At 40.9% G+C, this 12,611-nt stretch overlaps 1 protein-coding gene across 5 annotated transcripts; it reads right to left on the bottom strand.

Moving 5' to 3' along the window:
- Positions 1-611: 611 nt before the first annotated feature.
- Positions 612-11,750, bottom strand: LOC114555780 (dynein regulatory complex subunit 4). Of its 5 annotated transcripts, none has more exons than XM_028578474.1 (14): positions 11,392-11,749; positions 11,198-11,219; positions 10,842-10,919; positions 10,367-10,564; positions 8,189-8,395; positions 8,040-8,094; positions 7,744-7,946; positions 6,428-6,598; positions 4,924-5,010; positions 4,606-4,803; positions 2,579-2,644; positions 2,361-2,480; positions 2,086-2,212; positions 612-800 (listed from the first exon to the last, which is right to left on the bottom strand). In XM_028578474.1, the coding sequence occupies exons 4-14, from the start codon at positions 10,562-10,564 to the stop codon at positions 658-660; spliced, it is 1,575 nt and encodes a 524-aa protein (XP_028434275.1). In that variant the 5' UTR covers positions 10,842-10,919; positions 11,198-11,219; positions 11,392-11,749; the 3' UTR covers positions 612-657. The 5 variants fall into 5 exon arrangements, with proteins under 5 accessions (XP_028434275.1, XP_028434270.1, XP_028434271.1 ...); XM_028578469.1 differs by having other exon boundaries at positions 11,145-11,219; positions 11,392-11,748; XM_028578470.1 differs by lacking the exon at positions 11,198-11,219 and having other exon boundaries at positions 11,392-11,750.
- Positions 11,751-12,611: the final 861 nt, after the last annotated feature.

Here is a 12,611-nt window from a genome sequence, read left to right as displayed (position 1 = left end):
ATATTTGATGTAGATAATTGGTTCGGATTGGGGCTGTGTCTTAAAGAAAGACTAACTGGCTTGTAGGAGCCAGAATACTTGCTGTTTGTCCAGGGGGTCAAATACTTGTTTTTCCTCATCAGATGGTTATCAATTTTAATAAATTCATATGATGTGATTTTCTGGAATTTTCTTTGGGATTCTGTCTTTCACTGTTAGAATGTACATATGATTAAAATTGTAGATTTTTGCATTCTTTGTAAGTGGGCAAACCTGCAAAATCAGCAAGGGGTCAAATACTTATTTCCCCCACTGTAGATTAGACCCACAGCATGTCACTGAAGGCCTCTTGTGCTGCAAGGAATTCAGCCACAAGTCTTGTAAACTCCAGCCAGGTATTAGTATCACACACTTTGTTTTTACATGCATGGAAGTAGCATGAGATAGTTTATAATGGTGTCACAGGCACAACATGCAGGATATCACTTGTACAGTATATTGTACAATCTTACAGTTTATATTTCTAGATCATGGTCGCATCTTTAGGAAATATCTTAACTATTCTACTGTACTAGTTTCCGCGGCATTATTGGTGAGAATGAATCAATCTGTAAAGCGACTTTGAGTCCATGAAAAGCGCTATATAAATTCAATTTATTATTATTATTATTATTATTATCAAGAGTCAGGCAGTGTAACGTTTTCATCCAGCAGTGAGTCGTCCGTAGCTCTAGGGGTCACCATAGACTGCTGGTCACTGACACAGGAACCACCATCTTCAGACTCAGTGGGAATAGGCACCTGAACCCACCCAGAAGCTCCTAGAAAACAAGCCATAAAAAGAGTGAATACCCTGCAGCCTCAGCACAGACTAAAGAGCCTGGAAGTCTCCAAAGACAACTTTAGGCTCCTCACACTGCTTACACAACAAACAGATGTTGTACAAATACAATGGAGTCTTAACCATTGGGCTACTGTGAGATCATTGTTAACAGTAAGAAAGAGATTGTTCTCACCAAGTTAGGTGATAAAAAAGAAAAAAAACAGAAAATCACACACAAAAATGTCATATGGGTCAAGAAACATGAGCAGTCAAAAGACCAGACACATTGGAACAAACATCCTCAGGTCAGCCAAACTTATTTGCGAGTTGAACTGTAAAATTGTTGTAAACATCCATCACAGTTTACAGACCGATTTCCTGCCTCATCTTTGATTCAGCATACTTGCCACAGTTGTGGGCGCACACAGTTTTTCCAATGAGGGTGTATAATGAGGTGTGCTCACCGTAGGGCTGGGCAATATATTGATGTATGAGGCAAGATATCGTGTTAAATTTTTGGAAATCTTAATAAGTCTTTTCCTGGTTTTAAATGCTGCATTACAGTAAAGTCATGTCATTTTCTGAACTTACCAGACTGTTCTAGCTGTTCTATTATTTGCCTTCACCCACTTAGTCATTATATCCACATTACTAGGGCTGCAACTCGATTATTTTCATAATCGATTAATTGGTTGATTATTTTATCGATGATTCGATTAGTTGTTTGGTCTATAAAATGTCAGAAAATTGGGAAAAATGTGGATCAGTGTTTCCCAAAAGCCCAAGATGACATCCTCAAATATCTTGTTTTGTCCACAACTCAAGTATATTCAGTTTACCGTCACAGAGGAGAGAAGAAACTACAAAATATTCACATTTAAGAAGCTGGACTCAAAGAATATTTACTTTTGTCTTAAAAAATTACTCAAACCGACTAATCGAATAATCGATTATCAAAATAGTTGGCGATTGACAACTAATCGATTAACCTTTGCAGCGCTACACATTACTGATGATTATTCATCACAAATCTCATTGTGTAAATATTGTGAAAGCACCAATAGTCGACCCTACAAAAATCGATATCGATGTATTTGGTCAAAAACATCGTGATATTTGATATTATTCCCCATCAGTTTGACTTCCTTATAAAGTGGTTAACATACTCTGGATTAAACTACAACCTGTCTAATCATCCCATCAGGGTTTGGATGAGAAAGAGTGGGGGGGAAATGAAGTGATTTGGGTTATAAAATATCCAAGAAGAGCAGTTGATTGCATACCCGAGAGCTGCAGGCGTTCACTGCCTGGAGCGGCGCTAACAGGGTTCGGTCCCAGGGCGTCCTTTTGGACCGAGTCGTCCACAGAGATGCACAAAGCGGTCAGTTCCTGCATCAAGTTGTCAAAGTTCTGCCAATCACAGGTTGACATTTCATTAATACATGACAGCGCCACCTAAACTGACTGGAGAAACATCAAGCAACACTGCATGGCAGCAATTACTCTCAGATCAACTAAACAGAGAGATGATAACACTTTGAGATAACTGATGACTAACCTTGCTTTGTAGAGGAACGCTATCCTCTGAGGCGTTCCTCACGGTTACTTCACCCATTGGGAGCCATGTGTCTGCAAAGATCCCCAAGACTGCCGCGTTTTTAACTATGTCGTCGTACACCTGCCGATCACACGGTTATTTTTAATAAAAACATGACGGACCAGAAAATGTCAACTTAACAAATGCATGAAATCACTTTGAGATAACCGATGGCAGACCTTTAAATCTCGAGACACGGCAGCCTTTAAAGCCCTCGTGGTGGCGTCTTTGGACACAAAAAGTTCCTACAGGTGAAAACGTATTTTTTCATTTGATCTTGTAAAACAACTTGGCACACAATTTCAAACAATGTAAATCACAAAAAGGAATGAAAGCATCATGTAAAAGCATCAAGCCCAATTATGGCGTTTTTTCCATTACGTGGTACCTGCTGGACTCGCCTCGACTCTACTCGCCTTTTTTCGTTTTCCATTATGAAAAAAAAAAAGTCCCTGGTACCGGACTGCAGGTACTTTTTTTTAGTATCACCTCCGTCAAGGTTCCAAGCGAGCTGAGGCGATACCAAAAGGTGACGTGAAAACCTGCAGACTACTGGTTGGTCGTAGAGAATCGTCACTAGTCACTGCGTCATCATTGCTAGCGACAGACGGGGGTGTCCTGAACTAACCCGCCATTTTTAAATAGTTTAGCCATCTGTGTTTTTTTATTTTTTTTTTCGCTGCCTCCAGCTTCTTTTAAAACAATTGTTTTCTTCTGGCTGTGGCAACAGCCACATGCTGAGGATCAAAAACAACACACCTTCAACGTTCAGTGTGTGTGACGCGTTAGGTCACGGCAGTTTCCTGTGCCGTTGCTATGACGACCAGCCACGCTCGCCTGAGGCGTAAGGCGGTACTAAATCTGCAATGGAAAAAGGAGGACGGGGCACCACAGAGGAGCCGAGCAGGTACCGTGAAATGGAAAAACACCATTAGTTCTAGAGGCCACAGTGTTCACGACACCCCCACGCTACGACAGTGTCGGGACAGGACTAGTCTAGATCAACGAGGGTACATTTCCAGGATAATAGCCTGACATCTAGCGGATGTCCCTCACCTTCCGCTCTCCGTGGGTTGCCTTTCTCAAACTTTGTTTGCGTTGGGAAACAACAAAAGTTCGAGCTAGCAAGCTACACTCTTAAAAATGGCAAGTTTTGAAGAAAATCTGGATCGTGCAACAAGGCAGCCCTAATTGGATCTTTCGGGGAAGGATTGTAAACATTTACAAAGAATACGTTTGCGGCATTTACTATCTAACTGGGAGGTTTTGGGACCGATTGGTGGGGATTGCCGTGGATGAAGTACACGTGGCGATGCACTATTAATGGCAAATTACGTTTAACCATGTATCCAGCTAATTTAAAAACTCACATTACTCTAGTCGTGTGTGAACAGTTCACTTCATTTGATATTTTATGTGGCGTCTTCTTTCGCGGGGTGCAAATGTTCCACCAAAACAAGTTCCTTCCCAAAATTATTTAGCAGAGCCACCATTGCCGCGTCTGGAGCTTGGCAAGACAACTGTCCCAGAATGTTTGTGTGACCTAATCCACAGTGCAGTGGAGAAAGATCCTCCAGAGCCATACAAGACAATCCTATCCATACTGCCTAAAGCGCTGGTATCGCTGAGTACTGGAGTTTATGCACCGATCCGATACCACGTAATAAAGCGCTAAAGAAAATCTACGTTAAAGTAGTTTATTTGTTCTTTTTCCGTTATAAATGACTGTCAAACTGGATAATAAAAGAAAGTTCTGTGGCATTCATTGTTTGTGTTTGTTCATGTTTCACAAAGAGTTTAACCTGAGCCAGACTGACAACAATGATAGAAATCATATCACATCCATACAGGGATAGTAGTATACAGCTGTTAAAACATAATAAAATATATGACACACTGGTATCGGCTCGGTACTCGTATCGGCCGATACACAAGTTCAGGTATCGGAAATGGTATCGGGAAGCAAAAAATGGTATCGGGCCATCTCTATAGTAAACTATCTTGGATGGGTGTAATTGGTGGAGTTATCAGAAAAATGATTCAACTTCACTGGGTTAAGCTGGTCCTGTTTGGCACTAGAGGAAAGGTCATAGGGCCATTCAAGACACAATCAATATGATCCTTCCTCCTCCGTGTGCCTGTTGACTGTGTGGTCCTATAAACTACTGAACACAAGTTGAACTAAAGTGCAGATGTAAAATCATACCCTAATGTTTTTTGCAGCCGTTTGGTCTCCCTGTCCGAATGTGAGCGCCACCCAGAGTTCGAGCTGCTCCTTCTCCTGCATTTCTGTCATGGCCTTTATCTTCCTCTCCAGCACCAAGGCCTTCAGGCCGCTTTTCTGCTGCACGTCCAGAATGGCCTCAGTCTGCCTCTTCTGCAGCTCGTCGTATTCCTGCTGAACCTGCGGGACACACATGAAACCCATGAACGCCCACCCACCAGGCACACGCCCAACATTCACTGCTCCGTCAACTGAGCGAATGAATAAAGTTCAAACTTGCGACGTGACCAATCAGTTTACCTGTTCGTATTTCAGCTCCAACTGCTGGTGCTTCAAATACAGCTCACGTCTCTCCCCGAGTATGTGTGCACTCATTTCTTTGCCCCTCTGTTGGCGACATTATCGGAGGTTTGCTTACTTTCATAGTTTTAGCCAATATTCCAGTCAGTTAGGAAATGTCGCTCACCACTTCCACTTTGATTTCACGAAGACCTGAAATGTTTGTAGACTGAATGCAATTTTCTTTTGAACGGTAAAAATGTCTTAGCCACGGTCAGTGTTGCAGGTCCAATTTGAACCAGAAAGATGCTCTACAAGATCTAATGGGAGATTTACATTGCACGAATTTGGATAAATGTTTTAACAAGGGCTCTTACATTTTCAATCACACGAGTGTCCTATTTACCTCGGTTTAAAAGGGATATTTGCTCAAGTGGTATTTAAGATGAAATAATCTGTTGGTAACTCTGTTCACATTGACAGTACATGCAAATAACTTTAGTCTTGTGGAGAGAAACATCTGGAAGGGCTTTGAAACTCAACTTGCCATTCAAAAGACCCTTTTTTTTTTTTTTTTTTTTTTTTTTTTAAATCCATTTCTGCTCAAGGAGCTTTGTTTCTGCTAGCCATCCACTCCCGTTCATGGATGTATTATAAGGCCCGCTCTCCTTTCGTGTCTCGTGTCTCTGCAGGCGCATTAAAAAAGAAAAAATGGTGCCGTTAAAGAGGAATTTGCGCGTTCATTTTGACAGCCCTAGTTTTATCTGCTCTATTTAGCAGTTTGATCTGCCAAATGTGTTGTGTAGATCGAAATACTGAATCAAATCGGAATTTAAACAGTTCTGACTTACTCCTGGTGGTGACATCAATAAAGAAACAGCAAAGCAAACTGAATTCTTGTGTCTCTACATTTGACTTGCTGAGTCTGCCATAACCGATGGTTAGTTGGCAAATCTATGAAAATCTGACTTGTGTTGTAAAAAGGAGGACAGTGTTTTCCTTTAGACACAAGAAGCAATGAATATCAATGCACAAAAAAAAACTATTCAACATCATCTTTTTACATCTCAATTTAAAATTTCAACAGTAAAATAATGTCCAATTTGCTTCATTATACCTGTTGCCTATTTGTGCATCACACCTTAAAGCTATAGTGCGTAGTTTCTATCGCCCCCATGAGGAATTCTAAGTAAAGATGATACAAGTCTTTGTGATCGCACCCCACACCCCCCCTTTCCCCTCTCAGTTGCTAGTAGCCAAGGAGGACACAGGATTAAAACATGATGAACTCTTCAGAAGAGGTACTAAGGTTGCTGGACGACCCAATCATCTGAACATAGCCATACTTATAGAGAGAGTTGTGTGGAGCTGATAGTCTTAATTAGCTTTGTAGCAACTCATTTGGCAATGGCTTGGATGTAACGGATGTTCATTATTATAAAAAAAAGTTGCGCAATAACTATGATTATGATGTACTTCAGATAGCTTGATGCTTTCGAGAGTAAAAATTAAGCAAAGCAGTAACCTTCAAACTCTTGGCCATGGCTTTTCTCTCTTTCACCAGCTGTGTGCGGCTCTCCGACAGCTTTGGCTCCAATTCCTGCAGAGACTCGGTTATGCTTTTGTTCTTCTGCACCGCTGCTGCCAGCCTCCAGTCTAGTAGCTCGCCCTTTCCCTTTGCAGCTTCAAGTTCTGTCTACCAAACGACGACAAACAATGGCATGTCAAGCAAGGCCAACCTGTACCTTATTTAGTTGTATAAGCACTTTGCTGTTCGTGGAATTTCAACATGGCATCATGACTTTGCGTAAACATACACGCCACTTTCCTAAAGCCAAATGGCGTGTCATCTGTATGCATTTTGAGCTATCCACGTGTATGTCTACGCTGTATACAGCAGATGTAAACATACCCACCACGTGGCGTCGCCATGTTGCATGTTATCGCGAGAACGTGATGTACTATTGCGAGAACGTCACACGTGTAAAAAAAAAAAAAAGGTTGGGTTTAGGAAAAGAACACTGGGAAAGGCTTTAGTAACACAAAAACACAACAGTGACCAACGTCACACGCTTAGGAAAACAACAATTATTGTAATTTAAATCTGCCAAATGGGACTACAGATGGAAATTAGCCTTTGGGCTACAATCTGGCACTTTTACGTGTACCGCTGTACATGTTCATTAAATGTGCATTGTCCTGAAATAAATAAATAAATAAATAAAATAAAATAAACGGTTTGGTTTAGGAAAGAAACATTGGGGAAGGCTTAAAAAAAATAAAAATAAAAAACGGCTGAAAATCTCCACACGTGGGACGCGATCCCAGCTCTCCTAGGTGAAAGTCCTGTGTTTTACCCATCCGCGGACCTACGTCCCTTTATACTACTCGCTATGGCGAAAATTCACTAATAATGTATGTCAATGGCGGGCGAATTGCATTGATAAACACGCTAAAAATCGCTTATGCGTCTTGATAACATGCCAAAATAGCATACAAATTACGCCACTTTATGAGATCAGTCTGGGAATTTTATTTCCTGTCAAACCAAAACTCTTCACATGAAACAAGGACAACAAACTAGTTCTTGAAAAGAATTAACACATTTGGTGTCCTCCAGACTCAGATTTAAAGACACAGATACATGAGTGGAATAAGCACATTAAATGTATGCCTGCTGAAAGCGGAAAAAAAATGTCTCGATATCTGATTGGCTGTGATAGACTCACTGGGGGGAAAAAAGTCTTTTTTTTAATGGATAAATTCAACTCTCGTGTGCGACAGATTTGTGCGTTTCTTTTCCTTTAGTGCGAGAGGACTGTGATGAGTAACATCTCTTACCTCTAGCCTCTCCTTTTCCAAGCACACGTGATGTTTATCTGCGACGGACTTGTTGAGATCTCTCCAGGATTTGTTTTGCGCCGCTACAACACTTACAATCCTCATTTTCATTTGCTTGTCGATCTCATCTAGCGTAGTTTGTGTGTTTTGGTTGTGCTCTTTGGCCATGATTTTCATTGTGTTGATATAGTTGGCCTCCATTTCTATTTAAACAGCAACAGAGAGAAATCGTAGTTTACAGAGTTTATGATAGTGCTTTTTTGGACTTCAACTCAGAAATGGACACGTTTATCTACCTCTGACTGTCTTTTCATAGCTATCATTTAGTTCCTTTAATTCATCCTGCTGTCTCTGTTAAGATAAAGAAAAAAAGAAGCTTTGTTGTACAGGTGCTTACTTGTAGAAATAAAAGGTTAAAATGCAATGTAATGGACTGAGTTCTCACCTGCTTGAACTTTCTAATGAAGATTTTATTACAGGACTCTCTCTCTCCCATGTCCGCTTGTAAAATGTTCTTTTTCTTCTGAAGCACTAGCTCCGACTCCACTTGGCCCCTCTGGGTCTTTGAGGTCCTGGAGATGTTGGCCACCTTCAGCTCACAGATCTCATTGTGGTGAGCAGTCTCCAATTGTTTCAGCTTCTGCTCATGCTCCTGGAAACAATGATGACATGTTGCGTTCGGCTGTGAAATTCACACACACTGAATGGGATTTACTGCAAATACATGGCATTACGTTGATTTGGTCCTCTTTAAAGCAACTTTGAATAAGCGCAAACTGGACTGGATGGTAATTCAGTGTACTTGATCAACTTTGTGTCCGTCTTATGGGATCATATCTTGTTTTCACATTTCTGTTGTTCAGTGTAATCATTTGGAGCAAATTGCAATCAAGTATTTGAAGTTCTAGTGTAACACGTGAAGAATTTCGACATGGGTAAATGAATTCGAAATTAAAAACTTTCAGGCAAATCCCTTGTGGCATTCAAGTGTGTGGAACACAGTGAGCTCTTTTACCAATACTCTTATATTCCTAATATGAATGGGGGTATAAAATAAAAATAAAACGGGGAGCTCAAATCAAGCAACCTGATTGGTTTATAGCCATGATATAATAACCACATACCACGGCCATGACGTCTAGTTCCTTTTCACAATACGTATCACGCCGCATCTGAGAAAGTACTGTATACGCTATATTTAGAATATTTTCACCGATTTACCTTGCCGTCAGAAAGTCCTATTCCTATTGGGAACTGAAGCAGTTATCTATGCTCTCTTCAAAGCCACCAGACTCCATTGACAAAACAGTCATTTTTACCTCGCAGAACAAGGGAGTTGCTGTTCTACCGCTGCCTCGATCGGTTAGTTTGTGTCATTTTGGTGAATCCGAACTAACACTTTAGCGTTAAGCAAAACATATAGCCTATGCTAGCTGCTAGTGTAGGCTAACTTTCTCTACGTTTAATAGCATTGCCTCGGTATGTGCAGGCAGCCAGCCCAGGAGGGCCTATTTTGTTGTGATCCTTAATAAACGTCTATTTAATTGGAATGTCAGGTGTGTCGGGTTAGCCCAGTTGGTAGAGCAGGCACACATGTATAGAGGTCACGTGTTCGACTCCGACCTGCTTCCCTTTGCTGCATGTCATTCCCCCTCTCTCTCCCCTTTCACGTCTTCATCTGTCCTATCAAAATAAGGGCCTAAAATGCCCCCCCAAAAATTATTTAAACTGGAATGTGACAGTAACTTTTATATTGCCATACTTTATGACTGCTTTATAAAAGCTTCGCGTCTGGCCACACAACACCAGTGGCGGCGCCAGAGATTTTATTTTGCTGGTGCTATGGGATAGCTCTGCGTTTCAGTGAGGGTGCTCCGTTAGAAATAATTTGTTTTATTAATGTATCCATTCATTTTTTAAATATGAATTATAGTATTCACACATTAACAAAAATGTTTTATAAATAAACCACAGCAATTTCTTGGGGGTGCTATGGGAATTCTAGGGGTAGCTACAGAACCCCCCCAAGCCCCTCCCTGGCGCCACCTATGCACAAAACCCCTGAGCGGTGATATCACAACATACCATGGTCTGTTGTGAGCTATTGCTTATCATCAAGGGTAGGAAAAACACAGGCAAGACACTGAACATGTTTAGAACTGACTCAAAGGCATAATATACACGATTTTCCAGATGAGAAAGTTTGCTCCGGCCGGTCAGCCGACTTGGTCACAAACCTTCTCATTTTACTGCCAAACAGTGCACTAAAATATGTTTCTGTCAAGAAATAGGCAATTCAGTAACATCATTTTTATATTTGATCAGCACTTCCTAGTTTTACAGCCGCGGTTCACAAGCAGCATTAACACTGCGTTAAGAGACTTGGCTCGGATTGGTTGTTATCTTCGTGCTTCGGTGGAAACTTGCAAATGCCAATGAGAGCACTATGACGAGGCAGAGGAACATGCACAGATTATCTGTCTCATGACTACTGACAGTTCAAGCAAATATGACAAGCTAGTTTTAATAAAAGTGACTAACTTCAGCTTTGAGCATAAAAAAAAACAACAACTTGAAAACGGGATAATGGAATAAACTTCTGAAAAGTGTGTGTGAAGCTTACTTTAATTTCTGCTTGGCGATGTCTCTCGCCCTCTTGTTTTAACCTGAGCCTCTCTCTCATGCTGGCCTTGGCCTCATCCAGGTTCCTCTTGGAGTTGTCCCAGGATCTTTGGGCCTTGTCCTTCTCCATCTTAAAGTCCCCTTTCTGTTTCAGCACCCTATTTAATTCATCTTGGACACTTGCACATTCCTCCCACATCTGCAGGTAAAAGACATTTTGGGACTCAAGCGTGTGAGGTGCAATGTAAAAGGAGTACATCTATTGGCTGTCAGGCTGACTATCACATCTGGTGTCTTGATGTAATGACTGGCCAGCTGCTGAGCAACCTCCACCTTGGTACGTGCACACAAATCTTCTGCTCTGTGCTGTTTAGCTACACATCGCAAGAATCAAAGTGATCACAAAATGGAAATGCTTTTAGTGATAGACTTCAAGTAATCCTAATCAGTTAGCTAAATTATCGATCAGCTCTGACCTCATCCTTGTTCTTTGAAGGCCCGTCCAGCACTGCTGGCGACTTCTCTTTAACGGTCTCTTTGGTTTCGCCTTCAGTCTTGGATGGCGGGACAGAAAATTACAATTAACGTAAATAAAACCTCTTTGCATTAATTAAGCTAACTGTTGGCAGTTGACAGTACCTGGTATGTGAAATTTCACACAAGCCACTCACAATATTTCACATTGAAATAGTTAACATTTTGAACTTTCAGAAAATGCACCCATTTCTAGCTAACGTTAGCTAGCTAGCTAGCTAGCTAGGTTAGCCATCAGCTCTGACCTGAGCCTTGGGCATCTCCTCTTTAGGCTGACTGTCCTTTTTCTGCTTCCCACCTTTGCCTTTGGTCTTCTTGGGCTGGACAGAAAAGAAATTAAGATTTGACGTAGCTAGCTACATGATTAAAACCTCCAAACAAAGCTGATTTATGCCCGATGCTGAGTTAGCTACGCTAGCTAACCATTTACCTGAAATGCTAACTGTCATCCACACAATTGTGATTAACTGATTAACAAACAAGTTTACTCACCATCATGAAATCTTGCTCAAAGACAAACGTTGGTAGTGAAAATGTAAATGTTTAAGGTTAACAGATTCAGTCTGGCTGAATTTGGACAAGATGCACTGTCATGGCAACCATGTCACATTCTTCTTCTGTGATTTGTGGCAGTTTGAAGATTCTAAAGCCCTCCCCTTGATAACATAACTGTTGGTTTTAACTTGAACCAACAGCCAGAGAGGAGCTCCAGCCCCCAGCCGTGTCCCAGCTCTGTCCAGGCCTGAAGTGGACAGCTAGAGGCTGGAGCTCTTCTCTGAAATGTACTTGATACATTTAAAGCATATTTTAGGATTTAGATAGCAGGTTTGATAGGTCGAGTTACATAAGAAAAAGAGGCTTGCCCGGGTCTACGAAACATTGCCAATGGACTACTGAAGACTGGAAGAAGGTGTTATGGACTGATGAATCAAAATTTGAAATCTTCGGTTCATCACGCAGGATTTAAGCATGATGGTCTGGGGCTGTTTTGCTGGATCCAGGGTCGGTGATTTGTACAGAGTGAAAGGCACCCTGAACCAAAACGGCTACCACAGCATTTTGCAGCGCCATGCAGTACCCTCTGGTATGCGCCTAGTTGGTCAGGGGTTCATCCTAGAGCAAGATAATGACCCAAAACATAAGTCCAAGCTATGCCAGAACTACCTTAGCAAAAAAGAACTAGATGGTAAGCTTAAAAACATGGAGGTGCCAACACAGTCACCAGACTTAAACCTTATTGAGCTGGTTTGGGATGAACTGGACAGAAAAGTGAAAGCAAAGCAACCTACAAGTGCCACACATTTATGGGAACTTCTGCAACAGAGTTGGGAAGAACTTTCTGAAGAATATTTGATTTCCATTGTAGAAAGAATGCCACGAGTGTGTTAAGCCGTTATATCTGCCAAAGGGGGCTACTTTGATGAGTAAAATATTTAGAATACATTTTGGTTTATAAATTGATTCCATGATTTCTTTTTAAACTTAAATTGTTTATTTGTTCTATTCTTTCATTTCAGAGTACAATAAGACATTGAATTGCATGAATTTCAATAAAAACCTGGAAAAACTGGGGTGTTCTAAAACTTTTGACTGGTAGAGAGAGAGAGAGAATATATATATATATATAAAAAAGAAATCTCAATATAATTTATAAAATAGTTTATAAAAGAATTTCAATAATGTATTCTTTTTTATGAAGATGAGTGAAAAAA

The sequence above is a fragment of the Perca flavescens genome, chromosome 5 (assembly GCF_004354835.1).
Source record: "Perca flavescens isolate YP-PL-M2 chromosome 5, PFLA_1.0, whole genome shotgun sequence".
Lineage (NCBI taxonomy): Eukaryota > Metazoa > Chordata > Actinopteri > Perciformes > Percidae > Perca > Perca flavescens.
This window is presented reverse-complemented; position numbering and strand designations above follow the sequence as displayed.